Source organism: Hibiscus syriacus, unplaced genomic scaffold (assembly GCF_006381635.1).
Source record: "Hibiscus syriacus cultivar Baekdansim isolate YM2019G1 unplaced genomic scaffold, ASM638163v2 tig00110546_pilon, whole genome shotgun sequence".
NCBI classification, from domain to species: Eukaryota; Viridiplantae; Streptophyta; class Magnoliopsida; order Malvales; family Malvaceae; genus Hibiscus; species Hibiscus syriacus.
Window position 1 is genome coordinate 48,091 of NW_024062773.1, and position 25,778 is coordinate 73,868.

The window sequence follows — 25,778 nt, forward strand, 5'->3', positions numbered from 1 at the left end:
TGTATTCAGCATTCTAAAACCTTTTCTATGTAACAAGAAAACATGAACATATCAATGTGCAACCTAATATCGACAACTCGCATTGAGAGGAGACGCGAATTTTAGCCGTCAGGTAACAGAACCGATGAACAAGTTGGAACCCCAATGATCCTTCCGGGACCCGAATTCCCACCGCCGACCACTCATACTACCGTACATATCAGTAAACTTCCTAAGGCATTCGCTTCTTATTTTGTAATGTGTATTTGTGTCTCTGCTGATTGCTGCACTGGAAAGTTTTGATGTATCTATTGCCCAAGCAGGTCTCACGTATTCAACAGTTTTAGACGAGCTTGCATTCGCATACAAGAAGTTCATTAGCACGTCCTCGCAGTTAAATTTCATGTCGACCACTTCTCTCCCTGCCTTGGCTTGCTTGCTCCAATACCGTTCGAAGGCTACTTGAGTATCGATGAAAGCAGCCCCTGTAAGAATCATATTATACCCTTTATTTTTTCTGGCGTATTTCTCACCTCTATATTTCAATTGGCTCCCGTCTACAAACCGAGGGTAGAATCCTACAATCCTATCAGGATGTTGGCGCCACAACATAAATCCACGCTCTATATCATCACAGGGCATCATTATATCATCATCAAGCTCAAGCACCGCACGAGTCTTGATTAATGGATCAATCTTGAATCGGTTATTGAGGGAGTTCTGATCCTCGACTCTGATCCGAACAGGCACTGCTGAGTCAAGATCACTCAACTTAGGGGGTATCCCTTTGTTCCAGACGACAACAATTTCTTTTACCGAAGCACACCTCGAATAATGCTTCACAAACATTTTCAAATTCCAGAGACGAGAATCGTAAGTCATTGTTAACAATGTAAACTGCGAAAACTGACCCTTCCATGAGTATGGTTCTTCAGCACCATTGCCTCCGTAAATAAGCGTAACACCTATGCAAGAAAGCACAACTCCTAAAACAAACACCAGAGCCAAAACTAATTTTCCAGTACAGGTGTTTGGTTTTATCCAGCTTCGCAGATACGAAGGTGTTCGATTTAAGCGGCTGAAAACCCACCTCACTTTCGAAGAAAAATCATTTGCTCTCTCCCAAGCAATAAGAGTATCGCTTCTCTTTCCTGAGTAATCTGAACACCAGTTAAGGGGGGCAATGCAGTTCACTGCTCCGATTAGGACACCTAATAACAGAATGAGGCCTGTAACTGCTGCAACTGAAGCACAGCCAAGAAAAAGACGATGGACCAAGTCTCCTGAAGGTACTCGGTCCCCATCCATAACCCCAACCCATTCACCAGACCTTAGCTGCTGCACATCAAGATGATGGTACCGGGCACCATTCCAGGCATTCCGACCCTTGCTGGACTCCTCAAAGGGAAATGAAACTTCAACTTCCTTGTAATCAACCCTAGAAAGAACTTCAACCTTGAATATCCGCACACGTCGTCCATATGTTTCGCCGCAGTCCTGACCAATCCGATAAAGATTTCCATTATACCTAAATGGTCGTCCCCCATTACGAGCCCCAAAACTACTGTAAGTATTATAAATAGGGTTCTTCTTGTGTGGTTCCCAGGGACCAAGGGGTGAACTGCTATACCAAATATCCAACTGTCCGTTTGCTGCTCCGAAATAGCGGTGTTCTGATCCGAAAAGCCAGTACTCTCCATCATGATCGATAATAAATGAATCAACAAGAGGCTTCTTCATGATAATCCTATCCAGTTCCCACTCTAAGGGAAAATTGGTTACTCGATACAGGCGAACTTCTCCCTTCTCACTGCTTTCGGGCATCATGTATACCTGTAGCCATGAACAAAACGACAAAACACTTTTGTCAATAAACAAGATAACCTATTGAGTAGGTTACATAACCATCATGAATACGATGGTACTTGATCGCTAAAGAAACAGTAACATTTTAACTGGTCAATCCTAGAAACTGGAAAGATTGGTGTTCAAAATTCCTATGTTATTCGAACTTGAGGGTGAGTTTCGGATGTGTGGATGTATACGACATGGGCATATTCAAAAAAAAATTATTTAAAAATGGTGGATCATACCCTGGTACCCATATTAGAATACGTGTCAGGTACCGATTTGTGTCAACTAATTCAGCACACTAGTGATTTCACCAACCTATACATTCATGTTCGACACTACTTTGGCCATGTCATATTAGATTGGACCAGTTATGTGCCATCTTGTTTTCCGAGATTATGAAATCAGAAGGTGCTTAAAAGTTGTTGATACTAAGCAACAATTGCATGAATATCGAACCTAATATAGATGGTAAAAGAAAAACTAACGGAACAAATCGATAGTCTTACTTGGCCAAGATAGCTAAAGACATATGGGAATGAGAGGTGCCATTCCTCATCCAAGGCTATGCCCAGTTGTTGCCATGTTGCTCCCTTGTCTATACTTTTTGCCACCCCAATGTCCCCCTGCATGGTGTATGAGTTCTTTGTTTCATAAAATAGATAAAAGGTATCTCCCTGGATCAAGCGAACATGAGGACAAATTTCAGAAATAAACAAAAACTAACATATAAGATAAACTTTTTATGACAATGCTTTAAAGGACACGATTTGCACCATATCTAGGTACCTTCTGCCATTCTTCAGTACATAAGCGATACGCTTAGTTCATTTTACACTAAATGTAACAATAGTTAATGGAAGATGAATTCCTTATTCCATCTAAGTCCAGGAATCCCAAGAATCATACGAGAGATGATTTGAGGCCAATCAATTATTCCTTTACTATTACTGACAACTCATAGCAACAAGATGTAAGAAGAGAGGGGGAACAAGCACTTTCATAGAATTTAAGGTTTTTCCGATGACTAACAGACTTCTAGGTCAAGGAATTTGTCATATGAATCGCACAAACTAACTGTGCCACAAGTCAAGGAGAGAATCACTAACTCTTATGCAAAATCCTCTACCCCTATTCTTGATTTAGGCCTCATACTCTCATTCGCATTATCTCCGAGATAAAATAGTTAAAGATGCTCGAGAATCAAGCTCAAGTCTTCCAAGGATAATCTCCATTCTGATTTTCTAGTTCAAGCAAAACAAGAACAGAGCCGATAAAATGGGACCTATATTTCGACTCTGCGTTGTTTCCTTGAGCAGCTTCACTACCCACTCTATAGTGCCTAATCATGTTAACTTGGACTCAAGTGCAAGATTCAGACACGAGTTTGTGCCTGACGCCGGAGTGCCTAACCCAAATCCTATAGAAAGCAGCAATTATTAACTAAAACGGCAGCAGAAAGAAACCCTACAATTCCTCCCTCTCGGCAGATTTTTCTACTGCATCAGCATATCTGGCCAAAACAAAATCTATATATTCAAAAATCTATATATGTCCCTGCACACTTCATTGTGAATAGAGACCTAAAACAATGAGCTAATAAGGATCGGTATCTATAATTCAGCTCTGCACCCCATGTCTTACATAGTTCATCCTACTTCAACAACATAAAGTTGGAGAAAATAAATCGAGAAATAAATAATCTATAAACAGTAAACCAATTTCCTACATGGTCCAGTCCATTGGCTAAATTCGACCCCAAGTAACATGTATGACACCATCAACACTAATCTCAAACAAAAGATATATTTGGTGGAAGACCTGAAGATATAAACAAGAAATTCTTCTGCTAATTGAAATAAACAAATAACAGAAAAGTCAACACAGTGAAGTTGGATGTATGGAATATATAACTCTCAACTTACTACTGTTTATTGGGCCCCAAAAAATCTCCTACATTGGCTTAAAGAGACAGAATCAAGTAGCAGAAACATATGAATAAAGAAAGGAGTGGCAATAAAATAATAAAAATATTTAAAAAGATAATAAACAATAGTTACCTGAACATAAAGAAAAGGATCAGCAACAAAATTACTAGCGAAACCAGAATCAGAAGCTGAAGCACAGGTTATAACTGGGTTAGCCACTGGCCATGCTGCACTCTCATTTATCCATATCTCAGCCTAAATTTTTTTTCCAATTATTAAACCATTAAAAAACACAAAAATTCTAAAGAAAACAGCATAAATATCCAATATTTAACTCTACATCCATAAGAGAACCCCTCAAAGTATCACAAAAACCAAGTAAAACCCAGAAATAAGAAATTTTGCAGGTATTGGTAGCCAAAAAAAACTATTGAAATGAAAACCATTTTTTTAAATGACAGTTTTACATAATTACAGCATACAATGATGAAAAGAAACAAATACAAAACAAAAAAAATCAATCTTTAACTGCATAAGCATAAGAGAAAATCAAAAAACTTTCCAAAGGTCACACAAAACCCAGAAATAAGAAAATTTGCATATACTTGAATGAAAAAAAAAACCCATTATTTTTAAAATGACATCTAGATACAGTGATGAAAAGTAACCAATACACAGCAACCAAAATTAGTTTTTTTTTTTACATTCCAGTAGAATATAAACGAAACCAGTGCAAAAGTTCAATCTTCAACTAGCTTGAGAGAGAAAAACCCACCAAAAATCACAAAAAACCCAAATATTTAAAAGAAATCAGGATGAAATTATCTCATCTGTAATTGTACATTCATACGAGAAAACCCCACGTAATGATTTTCTTCCTCTCTTTTTGAGGAACCCAAATTTATTCACAAACAAAACTAAACTAAACCCAGAAACATTCCTGTATTCATAGCCGAAAGGGAAAATAAAAATCTACTCAAATGAGAAAAAAAAAACTTTTTTTACATGATAACTACATGCAATGATGGAAAATAACAAACATCCCCTCCCCAAAAAAGAAGAAGACAACTCACAGTTTCAATGGGTTTGAGAGAGAAAGGGGATTGACCGATGAAAACACCAATAGCCCAAGACCCTTCATTATCTTCTTGACAACCAAGCCAAGGCAAACCCTTTCGTTGGTTTAAACTAGACGGCGGCGTTAAAATCAGCCACCCATATAAAACAGCGATCAACCCATGTATTACAAAACAAAACAAACAAAAGACGAACCCCGCCGCACCACCTTCCTGTTGGAAATAAAACACTCACACAAACAACTTTTATTGAAACTCAAACAAATATTACAAGAGTACTCTCACTCAAAAACAAGAACTACAACTCACTCTTATAAGACTTTGCTTCTTCACTCACTTAGAAGCTCTTAATTTTTCTTGATGCTTAAAACTAAAATGGGAAGGGGTATTTATACTACTCAAGAACAATCCTACACAACACAAATAAACTAATTTAAACCATTACAAATTCAACAAATATCTAACTCTCACCTAACTAAATTGATGTAAGCAATGACATCATTAATTAAATGATGTAAGCAATGACATCTTTAATTAAATGATGTAAGTAATGACATCAATTTAGTTTGGGTTTGGGTTTAGGCTCCCATAATGGATCAAGTTTATGATCCAACACCCTCCCTTAAACTTGATCTCGTGACCCCTAGTAGGTTCCTTAATCTTAAGAAGTCTTCGCTGGTCAGTGGCTTGGTAAAAATATCAGCAACTTGATCTTGTGACTTCACATATTCAACTTCCACATCTTTTCTTGCAACACATCCCTTATATAGTGGTAGCGAATATCAATGTGCTTGCTTCGATCATGGAATACTGGATTCTTTGCTAAGGCAATGGCTGACTTGTTGTCGACACAAACCTTGGTAGGCTCTTCTTGTATCAAACCAATCTCCTTCAATAGATTTCTAAGCCAAATTGCATGACAAACACATGAGGTAGCAGCAACATATTCCGCTTCACAAGTGGATAATGTGACAATCGGTTGTTTCTTTGACATCCATGTGAATGCAATATCTCCCATGAAAAATACGAATCCAGTAGTGCTCCTTCGATTATCTATGTCTCCACCCCAATCACTGTCGCTATATCCAACAAGCTTGTAATCATTAGAAACTGAATAGAACAAGCCAAAGTCAATTGTACCTTTCAGATAGCGAAGAATTCTCTTTGCGGCTTTAAAATGGGTGGTTGTTGGGGATTCCATGTAGCGACTAACCAATCCAACTGCGTGAAGAATATCGGGTCTCGTGCAAGTTAGATAGCGTAGACTTCCTACCAAACTTTGAAGAATGTTGGATCTACACTTTCGCCTTCTTCATGTTTGGTCATCTTGATCCCGTATTCTGCCGGTGTGCTTATTGGCTTACAGTTCTCCATCTTGAACTTCTTCAGTATCTCCTTTGCATAGCTTTCCTGTGAAATGAAAATTCCATCATTTGTTGCTTAACTTCAATGCCAAGGTAGTACGCCATGAGCCCCATGTCTGTCATCTCGAATTCTTTCATCATCACATCCTTGAATTCATTAAACATGCTTGGGTTGCTTCCAGTGAAGATCAAATCGTCCACGTAGAGGCACACGATCAAAATATCTTCATCTTTGATCTTGATATATAGAGCATGCTCGTAGGGACATTTGTTGAAGCCATTCTCTTGGAAGTACTTGTCGATTCGGCTATTCCATGCCCTTGGTGCTTGTTTTAGCCCGTAAAGAGCCTTCTTCAACTTCAACACCTTGTCTTCATGCCCTTTGACTTCATAGCCTGATGGTTGCTGAATGTAAAGTTCCTCTTCAAGAACTCCATTTAGGAAGGCGGACTTTACATCCATCTGTTGTATCTTCCACTTGTTTTGAGCTGCCAAAGAAATGATTAGTCTGATAGTCTCCAATCGAGCAACAGGAGCAAATACCTCATCATAGTCAATTCCAGCCTTTTGACTATAGCCTTTAGCAACTAGCCTCGCCTTGTGCCTTTCAATCTCTCCTTTGGCGTTTTGCTTTGTTTTGTACACCCATTTGACACCTATCGCCTTATGTCCCTTGGGAAGTGAGGTAAGTTCCCATGTGTCATTCTTCTCGATGGCCTTGATTTCTTCATCCATCGCATCTCTCCATTCTTTCTTGTACCGCTTCTTGAAAGCTCACTGGTTCACAATCGGCAAACAGACAAAATAATGTAAGATTATCTTGTCGTTCAGTTACCTCATAGAGATCTCTAAGGCTTCTTGTGCGTTGCACAACTCTTTCACTTTGACTCCCACTTGACGATGATGAAGGTGATGAGTCTCCTTGAGTGGTTGATGTTGGTGAAGTGGGTGGAGTTGCAAGCTCTTGTTGAGATTCATCTAGTTGCTCCCTCATTGTCTGCTCATCTTCTTCAAACTGAGGAAAGAAATTGAAGTCATCTTTATGAGAATTAAAATCCCATTCTCCTTCTTCGTTGAAGACCACATCTCGACTAATCACAAACTTCTTATTGTTTGGATTGTACAACTTGTAGCCCTTCGAATTAGCATCATAGCCGATGAAGATAAAACTCTCGCTTTTATCATCAAGCTTCGTTCTTCTCTCGTCTGGTACGTGAACATGGGCTATACTTCCAAAGGTTCTCAAGTGGGAAATGCCAGGCTTTCTTCCACTCCATGCCTCTTGCGGTGTCTTTCCCCATACACTTCTTGTTGGAGATCGATTTGACAAGTAGACTGCACACGATACTGCTTCCGCCCAAAATTCTTTGGGTAGTTTCTTGCTTTTGAGCATGCTTCGTGCCATGTCGAGGATTGTTCTATTCTTTCTTTCTGCCACACCATTTTGCTGGGGGGATCTAGGGACTGTCATTGGTCGACGAATTCCATTTGCTTCACAGAACTCTTGAAACTCCCTGGAAGTAAATTCTCCACCTCGATCGGATCTCATGGCTTTGATCTTTCTACCGCTTTCTCTCTCCACTGCTGCTTTGAACTTCTTGAAGACTTCAAAAACTTCTGACTTCTGTTTCAAGAAATATACCCAGGTTTTTCTTGAAAAATCATCAATGAAGAGAAGAAAATAGTTATTGTTACCGAGAGAGCTTGGCTTGATCGGTCCACACACATCGGTATGGATGAGCTCAAGTGGCTTCTTAGCTCTTGTCTCTGACTCCTTTGGAAAGCTTTTCCTGAATTGTTTCCCGACTAGACACCCTTCACAGAGTTGGTCAGGATGGTTGATGTGAGGTAGTCCTTTCACCATCTCCTTCTTAGATAATAGCTCTAGACCTCCAAAATTGAGATGCCCAAATCGAAGATGCCAAAGCCATGATGCATCTTTGTAGCAAGCTTTCAGGCACTTTGCAACATCATTTTGTATGTTGATCAAGAACATTCTATTCTTTGACATCGGCACTTTAGCAATGAAGTTATTCTTATCATCTTTTATAGAAAGATTATAATTATTCATATGAATATCATAACCTTTCTCTACCAGTTGCCCTAAACTTAAAATGTTACTTTTCATATTGGGCACATAGTAGACATTTGAAATAAATTGATGTCTCCCATCTTTCAAACGGATAAGAATGTTACCTCTCCCTTTCACTGCTATTGTGGAATCATCTCCAAACGAAACATTTCCACTTACTGACTCGTCTAGCTCCACAAACATGTCTTTCCTTCCACACATGTGATTGCTTGCACCACTGTCAAGATACCAGGAATTTGCTTGGACACCATCAGTTTCCTTTCATGCTAGAAGAAGAGTTTCTTTGCCATCTGTCTTTTCCTCCACGTAATTGGCCTTCTCCTCAATTTTGTTGTTGGGAGCTCTACATTCTGAAGCATAATGCCCAAATTTTGACAATTATAACATCGAATTTGAGATTTGTCATACTTTGAGTTGGATTAATTCTTCCACGGCCTCGTGTTGAGCTTTCTCCTTTCTCATAGTTGTTGTTGGAATTGTTATTGTTGTAATTCCAGCCTCGTCCACGACCTCGACTTCCACCTCGTCCATGGCCTCTACCTCTACCTTGGCCACGTTGGTTTCTATCATTGCGTTGGCTCTCATGCATATCCTTGAGTTGCAGCTTGAGGAGTTGCTCAGTAAACTCATGCTTCTTTTTATGCTTCTCTTCGTATGCTTGCAATGATCCTTGGAGCTGTTCGATCTTCATTTCTTCCAAGTCTTTAGTTTCTTCAATCGTCACGACGATGTGCTCAAATTTGGGATCCAACGAACGGAGTATCTTCTCTATTATCCTCACATCGTCTAACTTTTCACCATTTCTTTTAATTGATTAGAAACAGCTACTACTCTTGAGAAATAATCTGAAATAGACTCAGATGCTTTCATGTTTAAGGATTCGAATTCACCTCTTAATGTTTGGAGACGAACCTTCTTCACTTGCTCAGATCCTTTGTAAGAGGTTTGCAGCTTCTCCCACGCTTCCTTGCTAGAGCTTGCACTTGAAATCTTTTCAAAACCATCATCATCTAATGCTTGATAGATGAGGTAGAGAGCCTTCTTGTCTCTCTTTCTTGAATCCTTCAAAGTTGTCTTTTGATCTGGTGTAAGAGTAGCAAAAACATCATCATCCGCAGGCTCATTATAGCCTTTCTCTATGATATCCCACACATCTTGTGATCCAAGAAGTGCCTTCATTTTGATACTCCAATTGTCGTAGTTGTTGTTGTTGAGTGTCGGAACTTGGAATGGTGCCATACCATTTGCCATATCTCTCATATAATGAGATTTTGTAAAATCCGATTGCACGGATGAATCCGAAACGATGAAAAAAAAAACTTTGGAGGGACTTGGACAACTCGGTCAAGGGCTCCAACTCGGCTGAATCGGCTCAACTCGGTGAGTCAACTCGATTTTCTGGCAGCAGTCTTCCGGCGGTGCGTGGCGGTGCGTCAGAACTCAGATTGAGAAAATTCTGGCGGCGTCGTATTCCTCTCGTCGAGACCTTCGATCTTTCCAACTCGCTCTGATGCCACTTTGTTGGAAATAAAACACTCACACAAACAACTTTTATTGAAACTCAAACAAATATTACAAGAGTACTCTCACTCAAAAACAAGAACTACAACTCACTCTTATAAGACTTTGCTTCTTCACTCACTTAGAAGCTCTTAATTTTTCTTGATGCTTAAAACTAAAATGGGAAGGGGTATTTATACTACTCAAGAACAATCCTACACCACACAAATAAACTAATTTAAACCATTACAAATTCAACAAATATCTAACTCTCACCTAACTAAATTGATGTAAGCAATGACATCATTAATTAAATGATGTAAGCAATGACATCTTTAATTAAATGATGTAAGTAATGACATCAATTTAGTTTGGGTTTGGGTTTAGGCTCCCATAATGGATCAAGTTTATGATCCAACACTTCCCACTGTTACCATTCCCACTACCATTGCTACTATGATTGTGGTGGTGGTGGTGATGGTGGTGGAGGACGTGATTATTGTGATTACGGTTATGCTGCCACCACTTCATGCAGCAGCTTCCTCCACTACCGCCGTTCTCACCGCCTCCAGCAACCACCATATAAACCACCGTTGTTTTTATTTGTATTTTTTTCTCTAAGGAAAAATCATCACCATTTTGCTCTCCCTTTCTTTTTTTCTTTTTATAGGTTTTATTTCTTAATATTATAAGTATAATTATTAAGGGCAGAGCCAAAAAAAACGATACACTAAAAAATTATAGTAACATAAAAATTTAAAAAATATTTTATTATCATTAAATAATAATAATAATAATAATTAAATTGGAAAACTTTGCTTATTTGTTCAATAAATTGCTTTTTTAAATTTTTATGGGAAACTTGATTTGATACGTTTATGGGGGGTGGCATTGAGTTAGCGTGATGTTCACTTGCTCTACATGAATGCCACGTGTAAATTCAGTTGATATATTTGACACGTTGATTAAAGCGATTACGTGGTAAAGAAGTGGAATTTACATAGATTTATTAACGTGATGGTACAATGAAAATCAACTTTAAAATTTCGAAAAATAAATAAATTTGATTTATTGAAATTTAATTACTTAAAATATTTAAAAAAATAAAAATATATTAACTAAATTTTCAATTCTAAAAATTAAAAAATTAAAATTATATCAATTAGCACAAATATTTAATTGAAAATGTAAAATATATTAGGAATTAGAATATAATTTGAATACGATACTAACAACAAAAAGGACTCCAATGGCATATACGGGCCTAGGCCACAAAAAATGGTAAATTTGTGTTTTACTCCTTTTATATTTTTATAAATTCCATGTATTTGAAACCTAAAATGATAGATTTGTGGTTTAATCCCTTTAGAAATTATAAATTTTAAGTACGATAGTAAAAATACATCTTAACCACTCCAAAATGTTTAATTAAATTTTGACATCGTATTTTTTTAGGGTTTTCTCTAATTAATATTTAAATTACCTATAATTAATTGACGTCTAAAAACAATAATTATTTTTTTAATCACTCGGATAATTTAGTTCGTATATAAGTTAAGATTTTTAGAACGTTGGAGTATGATGGAATTTGTCCATATTAATTAATCCAGAACGTAGTTTACAAGGAAAATTCGTAGAAGTAGCAAGCTACATCCTTTTGTCAAAATCGAATTAAATGGTAAAAAGTTAAATTAAGAAAATGGATTTTTATCATTAAATGATTAAGTGTCAAAACTGGATTTTTTTAACAAATAATAAAGTAAATAGAAATTATTTGTCAAAATCTTAACATGTTTTTTCAGTAAATTTTAAGAACTACATCAATAATGTATAAAATAATAATTATATATAGATGAATAAATAGATTATATAAAGAAAATTAGATTAACGTCATAATGTGCATGGCATGCTTCAATGTCCAATATCATCCATATTTTCATTTTACAAAATTTATTTAAAATGCATTTAATTGAAACTCAAACATCTCCTGCCCTTAAAAGCAAACAGCAGGACGAAGGGCAACCATGAAAGCAGCAGAGAAATAAAGCAAAAAAACAAATACAGTCCGTACAACGATATGTTCCAAGTAGCACACAACTGAGAATTTTAAATAGGCAGCACTATCAATGCATTTCCTGCAAAACTTAATGCCAACGACCCTCTTAATCAAAGCCAAAATATCATCAGCATAGCGAGGCTTATCCTTGAAGATTCTGCAATTTCGCTCATACTACACAAAGTACAAATAAGCGCATCAAGCTATCTTCAAAATACAAAAAATCAGCGATCTACCCTTGAGAAAAGAAACAACCCAAAGCAACTCATGATCCCAAGACATAACTGACCAGGAAACATTACTCAATCTCAAAACAACCCCAAACCTCTTTTGAAAACGGGCAAGAGAAGAACAGATGCTCCTCATCTCACACAGACCATAAAAAAACAAGAGCTATATGTAACGATACCCCATCGCAACAGTGGATCTTTTGTATTGAGTCTCCCCAAAACAGCAAATCAAACAATAACAAAGTGCCTAGAAACCTGAAAAGAAAACCACACCAATTGATGTCAGAAAACAACGCCACCCTTAACCCACGCCTCACACCAAAGCCAAGAGGAAGCAACTACATTTCAATCCGTCACAGAACCAAGAAGGGGAAAAGCTTGCTCCCTAGACTTGAGGATCTTCCGCATGCACCAGCTAAAATGACCTTTAATGTCAACCTACCACAAATTTGCACCCTTCAACACATAAGAATGAATCCAAGCAACCCATAAAGACTCCTGGCCCGCCAAGATATATCTCATAAGAGAAAACAAGCAAGCAGTCTAAGACCCCTTCGAATTTAGGCAAACAAATCTGGACCCAACTGACCTTTGCACCCGCAGCCGAGGAATCAGATCCCTTCCATAAAAACCTGACACAAAGCTGATCAATGCTTTTGATAACAGCTTGAGGCAAAATAAGTTGTCAACACCAGTACTTTACAATGCTAAAAATAACAATACGAATAAGTTACCTGAAATTACGATTACATCAATGTCCCAATTTAACTTTGAGCTTTTCATTAAGGGAATAACAATCTGTGCACAAACTTTTGGGTATAGATACGGTTTGTATGAAATAATTCAGGATTGAAAGAAGCATTGCTTTGACAAGGGTCACCGGACCAGCTAAGGACAATTTAGAAGCTGCCCAGCCACTCAACTTAGAGCAAACTTTATCGATAATAAATTGAAAAGTGCTATTGGTTATCCTATTATGAAATAAAGGCATGCCCAGATATTACTCACAATTACTAACCTTGAAGGCTTGGGTTCGATTAGAATTACGATAGTGGAGGGTTTGCCTGTGGAAAAACTTGGTGTTACGGTCCCCTTCCAACATCTAAGTGCTCCAATTTTTTATTTCTAGAAAAGCTCTTCATGGTCCAGAATCTCCTCAAATTTACCCAGATTCTCCTTTTCTAACCTTGAATCCCTCCTATTGTCCATCTTGTCCTGGATAATTGTAGGTTGTCTTTTAAGGGTCTTTTTTCTTTTGGATGATATGACTGCTCGTATTTCTTCCATAGTTTGAGAGCATCGATTAAGGTGATTGTAGTTCTACTAATTCGACCGTCGAAAATCCAGTTCTCATAGGTGAAAGTATGAAACTCGGGATGCTTAGCCTAGTCAACAATAAAGCGGAATAGACGTTAGAGGGTCGATTTGGGATCACCAAGAGTACGGAGAAGAAGGGGTTTATGATCAGACTTGAGCCTCGGCAGATGATAGACCGTCGAGGACGATGTAACTAAATTACAATTGTCATTAATCAACATACGATCCAGACGTTTTAAAACTCCTCCATGATTCCAAGTAAATTGAGGTTCTTTAAATTCGACATCAATAAGCTTATATCATTCCACAAACTATTGAAAAAGGTTACACCCAACACCTCTCCTAGTCCCGCCGGTCTTTTCTGCACTAGACATATAAACATTAAAATCACCAGCGATAATCTAAAGGATGTGTCCTACGAGCTAGGGTCTCTCCAAAGAGCTTCTCATTTTTTCCCTGTGAGGGTTTCCATATACCACTGTAACAAAGACCGAGACAGAGCTGAATAAACCAGTCACTTTTGAGAGAATAAACTAAGAGTGAACCGCTACAACTTCAAGCAAAATAGGTTAACTCCAAAGGATCCAAATGCCCCCCGAAAACATCAGCTTAAACTCTGAAAGATTTCTTATAACCCAATTTAGCAATAACTTAATCAACTTTATGACCACTGATACAAGGCTCTACTAAGGCAAACGTATTCAACTTATGCTCCATCCTCATTCTTTAAACATAAGCGGCCGTTTGGTTCACAGCATAAGATATTACCGGAGGAATGGAATCCTCATTTCCCCGTTTAGTTGACCAGTAATCATATTCCCGATAATCTTTTATTACCAACAGTGGATTTTTATCTCAAACTATTTTAGATTTACAAAAAAATTATAATTAAAATTTTATATGAAGTTCAGGGTTAAAATAAAATTTTACATTTCATTAAACCTAGTTATCTTTTTAATTTTGTAAAAAAAATTATATAAATTTTATGAATTTAAATTTTTTAAATAAAATATATATATTAATTATAATAATATTATAATAGAATTCAACTGGTTAAAAAACAAATATATAAAAAGGATAATTTGATAAAATATACATTCCAATAATCTTTTATTCCTTTAACCAAACACTGTAATCTTACATTTCTGTTAAACCAACCAAACACAAAATACAACATTTCCAATAATCCTATTCTCCGATAATCTTTTATTCTCACTGATAATCTTTTATTCTCACAGATAATCTTATATTCCGTGAACTAAACGCACGGAAACTTACCATCCCGGTATCCTTGGCAATTCATGTTTTAGACACCTTTTTGTCCGGGTTGGCATTTTTATTTTATTTTGTTATTGTATTAAATATTAATATTATTTATTATTTTTATAGACCCGAAGGCCATACAACAAGCCTAACCGGCCCAATTACAAGTCCTTATTGTTGAAATATTATTGTTGAATAATATATATATATATATATATATATGTTTATTAGTATTATTTAGGTACATTTTCTGTACGTATATATTATTTGATTGTGTTTCTTTTAGTACAATTATTTTAAGAAATATTTTTATTGGATTTGTCAAAATTCATATTTAATTTTAAGTCGATGTATTATCTTTTTTTGTTCGATTAATCTATAGAAGACCTCCAAATACTTGGGATACCCTTCAGAGGGTTATTTGAATAAAATTATTTTCAATACTATTTATTATTTATTAGATATATCTTATTTCAGTTTGAGTTCAATTTAGACTTTTTTCGTATTTTTCATATCATGAAATTATTTTAATAAATATAAATATCCATTGTCTTATTTTATTTATTTCGTCATTTTAGTTTATTTATTTATCTGTCATAATTCGAGATATTGAGTGAGCTACGTTTAAATTGGTTTGCCGATGTATCTTGGGGTTAGTAGTGAAGAATCTCGGCTCGAATTTGAGTTTGAGGATAAAAAATTGAGGTTGAAGCTTGAGCATGATGATTAATGGATGCTTTTTTCAAGTAAGTGAGTTTTAATCAAGTAATTACATTTCTATTTTAAATCAAGCTGGAATTTAGATTGTTCTTATTTTGCCTAATCTTCACTTTATATTGACTAATTGAATGATGTTAATGTATAATGTGACTTATCAAAATATTATTCTAGAGAAATTATTAATTTATCGAATATTAATTATAGGTGTTCTATTGTATCTTGAAATTGATGTTAATTATTTTAATTTTTACTATGTTGTTAAATAATTTAAAATTAATTCATTTATTATCATGCAGATATTTATATCAACTTTTTATGTATATATATTTTCAATTTCCTTTTACAATGTCACGTAAAATTGTAAATAATTGATGTTACTATTTTATCATGTTTAAATTAATTTAATAAAAAAATGTAATAGTAAAAAATGTAATGAATTCTAAAGTAAATTAATCTTCAAGAGACTAAAAAGGTCATTTTTGACATGAAGTCAGGTGCTTGAATAAGTTTTGATTCAATTGATATGATTACTATTATGCTAGCATTTGAGACAACGTCAGTACAAGTGCGTTTCAACGTATATTATTTTTAAGTATAATAATTATGTAAAAAATAATAGTATCAATCGATTTAGAGTAAAGTAAACAAATTATCCTATGATCATACGGTATAACTTTTGTTGAGTCTTTCAATTATCAAAAGTTATAAAATTATCCCGTTTTATCGAGTTCTTTTACTATTAAAAGTTACAAAATAATCAATCGACAATTATATTTTCTAAATTCATCCTTTTATGTTAAAAAATTGACGGTCGCCTAAAATAAACGTAACATACTGATTGAGATATGATAAAATCTAATCCCAAAACCATTTGACTTGTATAGTCATTTGAGATTTTGCAATCAAGTTTATCATATCCTAAATAGCAAGTTAACGTCTAACTTAAAATATTATTAATTTTTTTAATTAAAAAAAACGAGTTTAAAACATATCAATAGTTGGATGACCATTTTATAACTTTTAATAGTCGAGAGACTTAACAAAACAACATCTTATAACCCATCGATTTAATTAGTTATAGGATGACAAAATTTGATATTAACCCAAAAGTCAAATTTAGATTAGGCGTCGGTTAAAAACTTAAAACATAAACACTTTGCTGTTTCATGTATGATCCAATCGATGAGTAGTTTTAGAATAGGCCCATTTTTAGTCTCGTTTTTATCTTGGATTCCTCTTATCAATTTAATGTTTAATGAATAGCATCAAACCGAATCCATAAAAATGGATTGGATATCCACAAATAATCGAGTCCACAGTTCCCATTGTCACCCCTAGATATTCAGTAACATAAAATGGGAAGAAAAGAATTTACAGACGATATTTTATTTATGCATGAATGATGAATCAATGATGCCAACTGCTGCTCCGATTCCAAATAATCAGAAAAACACTAGCTTCAACTCAACATTCTACAAATCGGGGCCTTTTTATCTGGCCATTGGCTCTTTTGGACCTTTAACAGACTGTTCAATTCCAATTTTGTTCTTCATCTCTTTACAGAATTGAATATGCACGGATTACCTCGACAATAGGTGCTCGACACAAAGGGCACTTTCCTCCGCCACGAACCAACTCATTTGCGCATTTTGAACAAGTGCACATGTGTCCGCATCTGCAACCAGTTCTTTAATGTGAAAAAAGAGGGCAATTGCAATGTATAATTAAAGCATCAATGGAGTTCAAAATTATGGTTTCATAGATGATATTTGACCATGGAAAGATTTAGAAAAGTTCAGAAGGTAAAACCTGTACAAAAGTGAATCAATATGGCTATCACAACAAACACAACAAGTCCCTTTCCTCACATGACCCCAATTCGAACCATCGTCTGGTGTTTCTGCACTCAAACCTGAAATGCAAGACGAAGTCAAAACAGAAACAATCAAAACGACCTCGAAAAATACAAAACAAAGCTTTCCAGGTAAGAAACGTTGGGAGGATTTATGAACCTTTTTCACCAGCTGAACGATTCAAAGCCGCAGAGACTTCTTGCCTGACGGATCGCTGCAATTCCAACTGCATATCCATGCAGGCTTCCAACATCTTCTGCATGTGGCTCATACCCTGCTGGAGTCTGCCCATATCAACTCTTAGATCATTAACCATCTCCCATTCCTGCAAACAATAAGCAGTCTCATAAAATAACTGAAAAGATGCAGAGTAACAAAAAGTATTGGCAGGGTCTTCAAATAAGATATTTCAACATCTTCTATTCAACTAGGGACGACTGACAACCTATAATGGTACACAAGCAGTAGCAAATCAACGTTACTTGAACTCAAGTGCAAGTGTTGGATATAAGTATGTGTCGACTTAGATAGAGACAGTATAATTGCAAATTGGATAGGAAAACAAAAGTATCCTCATTTTCAGTAGTTACGGTAATATGCAACACTGTTACTTGAACTCGGGTGTGAGTAATAGACCCAGATGTGTCCAGAAAAATGTATCCTCATTATCTCCAAGTTTTTCCAGTTATTTTAAGATCCTTGAAGGGTCCTATCGGGCTATCCCTATATCCATGTTTGAAAATGTGTTGAACATGGGTGTCAGACACAGATACTTATAGAAAAATGAAAGGTTGGAGCAAAATATATATGCAGTTGCAAGACTAAGATAGAAGGCTCACAAGGTCTGATCTATGCATGCTGTGCCTTGACCAGCTAGTGTGATGCAAATCCTGATGCCACAACGGCTGTGGTGGAGGCACTGGAGGAGAAGGTAACATGAGTGAAGGCCTGTTGGTAGCATCATTCTGATGATCATTTGTTTCATCTCTCTGCTGCTCTTGATGATGCTGTGGTGAGGCTGGTGTTGGCAAGTTTCTGCGCAGATCCCAATCAATGGGAGAATGACTTTGTCTTTCCACATAAGACTGTATTAATTGGTCTAAACTTTCCCGGAAACCACTTCGAAGAAGATTAGAGACACTCCTCCTACAAAATAAAATGCATCAATAAAGAAGTCATTTCACATAAAAGTGTAAAGATTAACTATGCGATCAAATACCTGCTCAGGAGTTCTCTAAGTTCCATACTGTACACATTGTCATCTTCAGGCGGATGAAATCTATTGAACCTTCTAACTGGGGGTGCACGACGTGCTCTTGGAGGATCAGAAGGCTCTTCTGACCAATTTTCAACAGCTTCCTGTGAGTCATCCTCGCGCCAAACTCTATGGGATTCCTGAGAATCACTTCCTCCATTTACATTTTCAGGAATTTCTTGGCGATACTCACTAACTGAACTTTCTTGCCCATTTGTATCCATTTCTTCTGCATTTCCCTCTCTCCATTCATTGAACCGAGCATAGGTCGGCTGTGGCCAGTTTCCTTTTTTTTTTGATAGGAATAGGAGGTCTCATTAAAAACCTCCCTCTTAGAGGATCTTACCCATAAGGTAAGACCCAACTAGCGGAAGGAGGAAAAGAGTACCTCAATTTATTAATGAAAGCCAAGTTACATAAGACTTAAAAACACTTTTACAAACAACATAAGACTTCACACACTCCTCTAGCTTCTAAGCTCAGAAACAGACACCAACTGAAACAGACAAAAAAAATCACCCGATCCCCTCTTTTGCTAGCTTGTCAGCCTCGCAATTACAAGACCTTGGAATCCACCTGACAATAAAATTTCTAAAAGAAACAATAGATACAATTTCCTTAACAAAATTCGAAAGGGAAATAGGAACCAAAGCTTGATCTTTGATCCAATCCACGACCAGCTTGCAATCACATTCAATAATGAGTCTGCCCTTCAACAACCATTCTGAAGAAACAAAGATATCAATGCCTCTTCTTACAGCTTTCAATTCTGCTAAATAGGGATAAGAAGGACCAACATTTTCTGAAAAAGAGATGAGTGTAACCCGATTCCAATCCCTGAGAAGACCCCCTATTCCAGCCACTCTCCCAACTCTACTACAAGCCCCATCCACATTGAATTTAAAAAAATCAACTGGAGGAGGAATCCACCCGCACCCTGATCTGTGAAGTTCCTTAGGGGCAGAGATACTATCTGCCAAGGAAGGATCACCAATTAAAGAATCCACCTTAATATAGGAAAGAGGATATTTTGCTAGAAACCATCTTGCTAGCCTTAAGCGAACAGTGAAAAACAGTGAAAGCTTGTCCAGTTTACCATTATCAAAGATAATTTCATTTCTGATTCTCCAAATTGACCATAGCACTACACCCGGAATAAACTTCCAAATAACCGAAGAAGGCCTCAAATCAGACCAAGAACTAAGTAAGGAAGGAGGGTCAAGTGGAAAAGCTAAACTAATACCCCAATAACAAATTAATTTATTCCACAGCTCCCACGAAACCTGACAGAACAAAAAAAGATGCTGGACAGATTCTTCACATAGATTGCAAAAAGGGCAGAGAGTATCCTCCCCTAAAGTAACCCCCCTTTTCATCAATTCCATTCTAACAGCAACTTTTTGATGAGATAGCTGCCAAAGGAAAGTCTCCACTCTAGGAGGGACTAATCCCAGCCAAACACAGTTTCTCCACTGAAATGTATCCTCATAAACAGACTCTAGAGATTTCCTGCACTCTTTGACAGAAAACAGCCCGTCCCCCAAGCCATCCCACAGCAGGCAATCCTCCAAAGATTCAATCAGTTTAATGTCTTTAAGGCTGTTCAATAATTCAACCAACTGCAACACTTCCCAATCACAAAGATTCCTCCTTGTTTTAATATTCCACTCCCATCCATTCAAATCAAAACTACCAAAAGCAGCCACATTGCCACCTTTGTTAGTAGAAAGTGCAAAAATCCTAGGAAAAAGTATTTTTAATGGACAATCCCCAAGCCAAGTATCCTTCCAAAAAGAGACAGATTCTCCATTCCCTATTTGAATTTTTGCATGAGATCTAAGGCACCCTCCAATGAAGTCATTCTTTGAGAAGTTATTGACAATTCCCCTCCAAATCCACGAGTCTTTATGAGATAGGGCCTTAGTGATATCCAAGGAATGACAACTCACATTGTGTTTACAACAAAAGAATTTCTTCCATATCGAGTCTTTCTCATTTGCAAACTTCCATACCCACTTCCCCAACAACGCTCGATTGGTAAGATTCAAATCAACAACTCCTAAACCTCCACCACTCAACGGCTTACAAATCTTTTTCCAACTAACCCAATGCATTCTCTTTTTCTCACCCCCTCCACCCCAAAGAAAATTCGACATCAAAGAATTTAACTGTTGAGAAATAGTAGATGGCATCTTGAAAATAGATAGGTAAAAAATGGGTAAAGATGAAAGTACCGACTTTATAAGCACCAATCTGCCAGCCATGGATAAAGATGAAGCTTTCCACCCCACCAATTTTCTACTAAAGTTCTCTATGACCGGCTCCCACAACTTCTCTGAATTCTTTTTTGCCCCCAAAGGGAGGCCTAAATAAACTGTCGGGAAAGAGCCAATAGAACAGCCAATATCCCTCGCCCATTCTTCAAGTAAGTCATTCTCCATATTAATACCATAAAGTTTACTTTTGGCTAAATTGAGATGGAGCCCCGTCATTAGGCCAAAAATCCTCAAAACTCTTCTAACATTCTTGATCTGGGTAATAGAGGCTCGACAGAATATAATTAAATCGTCCGCAAACTGAAGGTGTGATAAATTAAAGGAGTTTTGATCATTGCCGAACGAAAACCCTTGAAACAGACCCAAAACCACTGCTTTTGAAAGCATCTTGTGAAGCAATTCCCCAACAACATTGAACAGAATAGGAGAGAGGCTACATCCTTGCCTTAACCCTTTATCAATAAGAAATTCTTCTGTAGGGGACCCATTGACTGTGGCCAGTTTCCTCCCTCATCATTGGTTGTTGGTTCCCGCCAATTCCCACCTTGGTTAGCATTTTCTTGCCAACTTATGCTTTCAACAACTAGCACGTTGTTAACCATACTTCCTGTTTGATTAGGCAACTGTTCAGTGTGACTTCTCAAACTCCTAGGTTGTGTATCCTCAATGTTTTCATGTTGGACATTTTGTGAAGTGTTTGTTTGGGGAAGTTCACTTCTAGAATCATTGATGACGTTGCTAGATATAGTTTCAGAACTGGCGCTTGCTTGACCACGTACAATTGTTTCTAATCTGTTGCGGAACCCTTCCCTGAATAAGAAAAAGAATTGGCTTTTAAGGAAATCAATGGAAAACTTGAAAGAGCTGAAGAGGGCATTGCAGAGAATTTTTCAACCTATAATCTAGATGCCACTAGATGGACTCTGCACAGTGACCCATGCCTTATTTTTATACACACACTCACACACACATGTGCCACAGATTTCTCATTGTTTAACAAGCAAGATAAACTTTTATGTGTTCTTTTAGAAAAAGGAGCTAAAAGTAAAAGAAAAATCAACCTAAGTTGTTCCCATTCTCCATGAACAGGAGAAGGTTATAATATTAATAAATAACCACAGAGACAGAGTAGAAAAACAAACAAAACATTATAAAACGGGGTGTAACTGCATAATACATCAACAAAATGTAATTAGATCATAAATTGTTAAGGCAATGAAGCTTGTTTTATACATCTATATGCCAAAATTCTTCAGCTTGTAACATCACCGTTTAACAAACATCAACCATTTTAAAACTATCACCAAGAAGTTTCGAAATAATAGTGAAAAGTTCTCTGAAAAATTCCATAATGGAAGCATGAAAGAAAAAAAATTCCTACCTCAAACCAGATACAGTGTGCCGTTGCCTTAATTGACTTAATTCACTAGCTGCCACTGAAGGTGGCCTCTCCTCTTCAACAGGTCTTTCATTTCGTAAGAATCTACCTCTGAGTAGTGACTGCAAAATTTAGATAAAAGGATTACTAATTAACCAGGCCACAGGTTGAAAATAAACTACCAAAGGACTTTCACAGAAATTCAATAATAACACCGAGAGTCAAGACACCTGATCATACAATAGTCCAGGAGTGATGTATAAAGCTAATTCCAGCATCAGCATATCTTTATTACATATTTTACTTTAAAATTGAAATGTTTTCTAAAAACATAAGAATGATGTAACTTTCAGTCTTAACCTGATATAGAAAGTATTATTCTTCGAAAAAAAGCCTCCTCTAATTTCCAGCCTAGCATGAATATATGAGAGAAGGGGGTTGAATGGTAAAAGCTTGGGTAACAAAAACATATTTATGAAGGATTTACTAAAAGAAAAAAAGAAGAAAATCATTGAATATTTATCATCATTGAAATTCTTGAGCAGTGATTAAGAATATGAAAAAAATCAATATGATACGTGATGACACAAGATCAATTAACTATTGCACACCACTCAAATGGATCTAACCAATATTAGCAAGATTCAAGCTTCTTAGCATTGCAGAAAAGTGCAGAACAGAGCCTCAGACTAATATTGAATATTTTTATTCGGGGATGAAAGCTAGAGTCATGCTTTCTCTATTTTGACAGTGTTTTCCACTTGTTAATTATTTATTTATTGGTTAATTAGTAAGTTGGCATCAGGAGAACCATAAACCTTATAAGAAAAACAAATCAATTTACACAGATCCTATTAAGTAAATTGATCAAAGTTCTTGAGCAACAGAACTAGAAATCAAGTCAAACTAAATGTTGAACCAATCAAACATGCTTAGTTCCCATAAAGTTCCTAGTAAAGTGACTTGACTTAAAATAGAACATAGTACCTTATTATTGAAACAGGTTAATCCCATATGAAACTACAATACATGTTGGACTCAAAATTCAAAACCTTGACTCAAAGCATGGAACTAACACCCATCATGAGGTGGAGAACTTGTAAAACATTTATTATGAACAAATTTAAGAAATGCATAAATCAAGAGAAAGCATAAATGAACGCTACATGATAGCTAACTGACCTGAATGCGGTTACGATGAGCAAAATCAGATACAGCACGGTGCTCCAACAAACCCTGAAGCTCCCTTTGTCGCTCTCTTTCGTTCCTCACAAGCAAGTCAATTACAGCTTGTCTTCCACGCAACCTCCTCAAGTCCCTACGAATATGCTCTGGTTGACCTTCATCTTGGTCAGTAGCATAGTTATGAGGAACATGGTCTACTTGTGCACCAATTGTAGCTTCCTGATCTTCTCTCTGTACCCCACGAACTCCTCGCTGCTGACTTGTCATTTGAACCCACTCCCGGACATTTCTAACTCTCTCACGCTCTGTTTCACCAAGCCATTCAGCTCTGGGACTGCCAGCCCTTTGGGTAACACTTGATGAATGATCATTAATCTCACTCTCCATCCATCCCCGAACAATCTGTCTCACCCTCTCTCTCTCAACTTCCCCAAGATCAGGAGACTGCTCCCTACTAGACCCATTGTCATTCCCAGGATCATTCTGTGACACACCCTGATCATTCGACAAAGTTGCAGAGTCATTCTCACACTCAGTCACATCCCCAACACTCCCTTGATTCTCACTCCCATGACTCTCGGACAGAGTAATACTAGACATGGTCCTATTACCATCAGCACTCCTTTGCTCCCTGTTCAACAAATGCTCATCCTCCAACTCCCTCCACATTTGCAAAATAGCAGAAGCCTGAGTACTGGATCTGTCAACATTACCCCCTTGTCGCCTAGAAGTAGGTGACTGTGGCTCTCTCAAGAAAGAGGAGTCGAGCATTGAAACTGTATGTAAACCAGCTAAATCAATCAGCTCAGACTCCCTGTTTCTCCTCTCCATTGTAGTTATCATTTCCTGAGCCTGCCTAGCAGCCCACCTACTCAAAATCCTAGAATGTCGCCTTCTTGCTGCGGATGACTCAGCTAAGTCATCCCCTTCAATATCAGACCTTGCCCTCCTCCTAACAAGTCGATCACTCTCATCATCCTCATCATCAGGACTTCTACTAACACTACATGATGCAAATGACATACAATCGTCAAAATGCCCCCTCATCAATTCCTCCAAACCCCTTTCGAATTCAGCTCCATCATCGAGTGGGGATTCAGGTTTTTGTTGTAAAGCTTGAAAATCTGTCATTTTCGTCTAATGCAAATAACCCATTTTCCTCCTGATAATGTACCCAATATCACAACTTTGAAACAAATATGCCAAAAATTACAAAATAAAACCCTAATTCAGCTCTCAAATTTCATTAATTTTTTCACACAAAAAAAATATCCCTATGCTCTCCGATTGGAAATGATAGAGCTCCAATTAATTTCTTCACCAGTTAACAACTCCTGTTTTAAAAAATCCAAAAAAAAACGAGGGAATTTGATTGAAAATCGCAGAAAGTGAAAGAAATTTTCATCTGAAAGAGACGTACCGGTAAATTTTGAAAACAGCAAGCTGAGAATAAAAAGAAAGAAAACTAGCTTTTCATTGCTGTTTATCGTGCACTGAAGTGAAGGATCTCCTCTGCTAAAACGTGAAAATAGGAAACCGAAACACAAGTTCTATTTGTCAAAACAAAATAAACTAAAATAGAAAATGGAAGGAAGAGATAATGATTGTTTGAGAAATTTATAATTCTATTACATGAAAGAAAAGAGAGATAATTTCGTCTTTTACTTTTTTTTTTTTTATTTATGGGGAGAAGGAGAGCTACGCACCAATTTCCAAAGGAGGGGCACGTAATCATTTTTCTTTATTATATTATTTATATAGAATAATTAATTTTTTTATGATAATATAAAAATATCATAATTATATTTTAAGTTTACAATTATGTCTGAAAAATTTTATTATAATTTTAAATATTTTTTATTTTTAATAAAACTAACAATTTTAATTATGTTAGTGCATTACCCGACAAGACAATGATTAACAACTTTTTTCATATTCATTGGGATTTATCAATTCATTTTCTATATACTTTCAAAGTTTCAAGTTCTTTACCAGACAATGACTTTTTAAAATAAATAAATAATGTAAGTATAATGTAGAATGTACACTGCAAAAATGTGGTATTTTGCATTATTCTTGTATGTTGGACTGCCTTTTTCAACGATGCTATTGTTTAGGGGGACAGGGCACCCATGGAGTACATGGCAAAATATTAGCAAATGGTCTTGTCTAGGAGGCAGGGCACCCATGGATTTATTTATTTTGATGTTGGACCATATTATTTTTAAAAAAAAAAATCATGATTGAGTTAGTTTTTGCCACATATATTTGAAATTCGAGATTTGATGATGTCAACTTGTAACTTAACTTTAGTTAGAACATAATAAAAAATTTGTTCAGTCCGGTAGTTAGATGGTTTTCAACCCATTGAAATTTTAGGTTCGACCCACAATTAAATCTTTGTTTGTGTTTAATTATAAAATAAGTGTTTAAATTATATCGTTTTTTTTTTTAA

At 36.4% G+C, this 25,778-nt stretch overlaps 2 protein-coding genes across 2 annotated transcripts; both read right to left on the reverse strand.

Moving 5' to 3' along the window:
• LOC120130382 (glucosamine inositolphosphorylceramide transferase 1-like) lies at positions 1-10,487 on the reverse strand. Its single transcript, XM_039147626.1, has 6 exons — positions 10,219-10,487; positions 8,801-8,830; positions 4,832-5,043; positions 3,891-4,013; positions 2,340-2,507; positions 1-1,812 (listed from the first exon to the last, which is right to left on the reverse strand). The coding sequence occupies exons 1-6, from the start codon at positions 10,370-10,372 to the stop codon at positions 109-111; spliced, it is 2,391 nt and encodes a 796-aa protein (XP_039003557.1). The 5' UTR covers positions 10,373-10,487; the 3' UTR covers positions 1-108.
• Positions 10,488-16,713: 6,226 nt separating this feature from the next.
• Positions 16,714-24,890, reverse strand: LOC120130381. The gene is made up of 9 exons (XM_039147624.1): positions 24,744-24,890; positions 23,321-24,485; positions 22,142-22,260; positions 21,245-21,570; positions 18,449-18,725; positions 18,069-18,375; positions 17,389-17,554; positions 17,186-17,288; positions 16,714-17,051 (listed from the first exon to the last, which is right to left on the reverse strand). Exons 2-9 carry the CDS (start codon positions 24,452-24,454, stop codon positions 16,934-16,936), a joined length of 2,550 nt encoding a protein of 849 aa, XP_039003555.1. The 5' UTR covers positions 24,455-24,485; positions 24,744-24,890; the 3' UTR covers positions 16,714-16,933.
• Between the last annotated feature and the right edge of the window lie 888 nt (positions 24,891-25,778).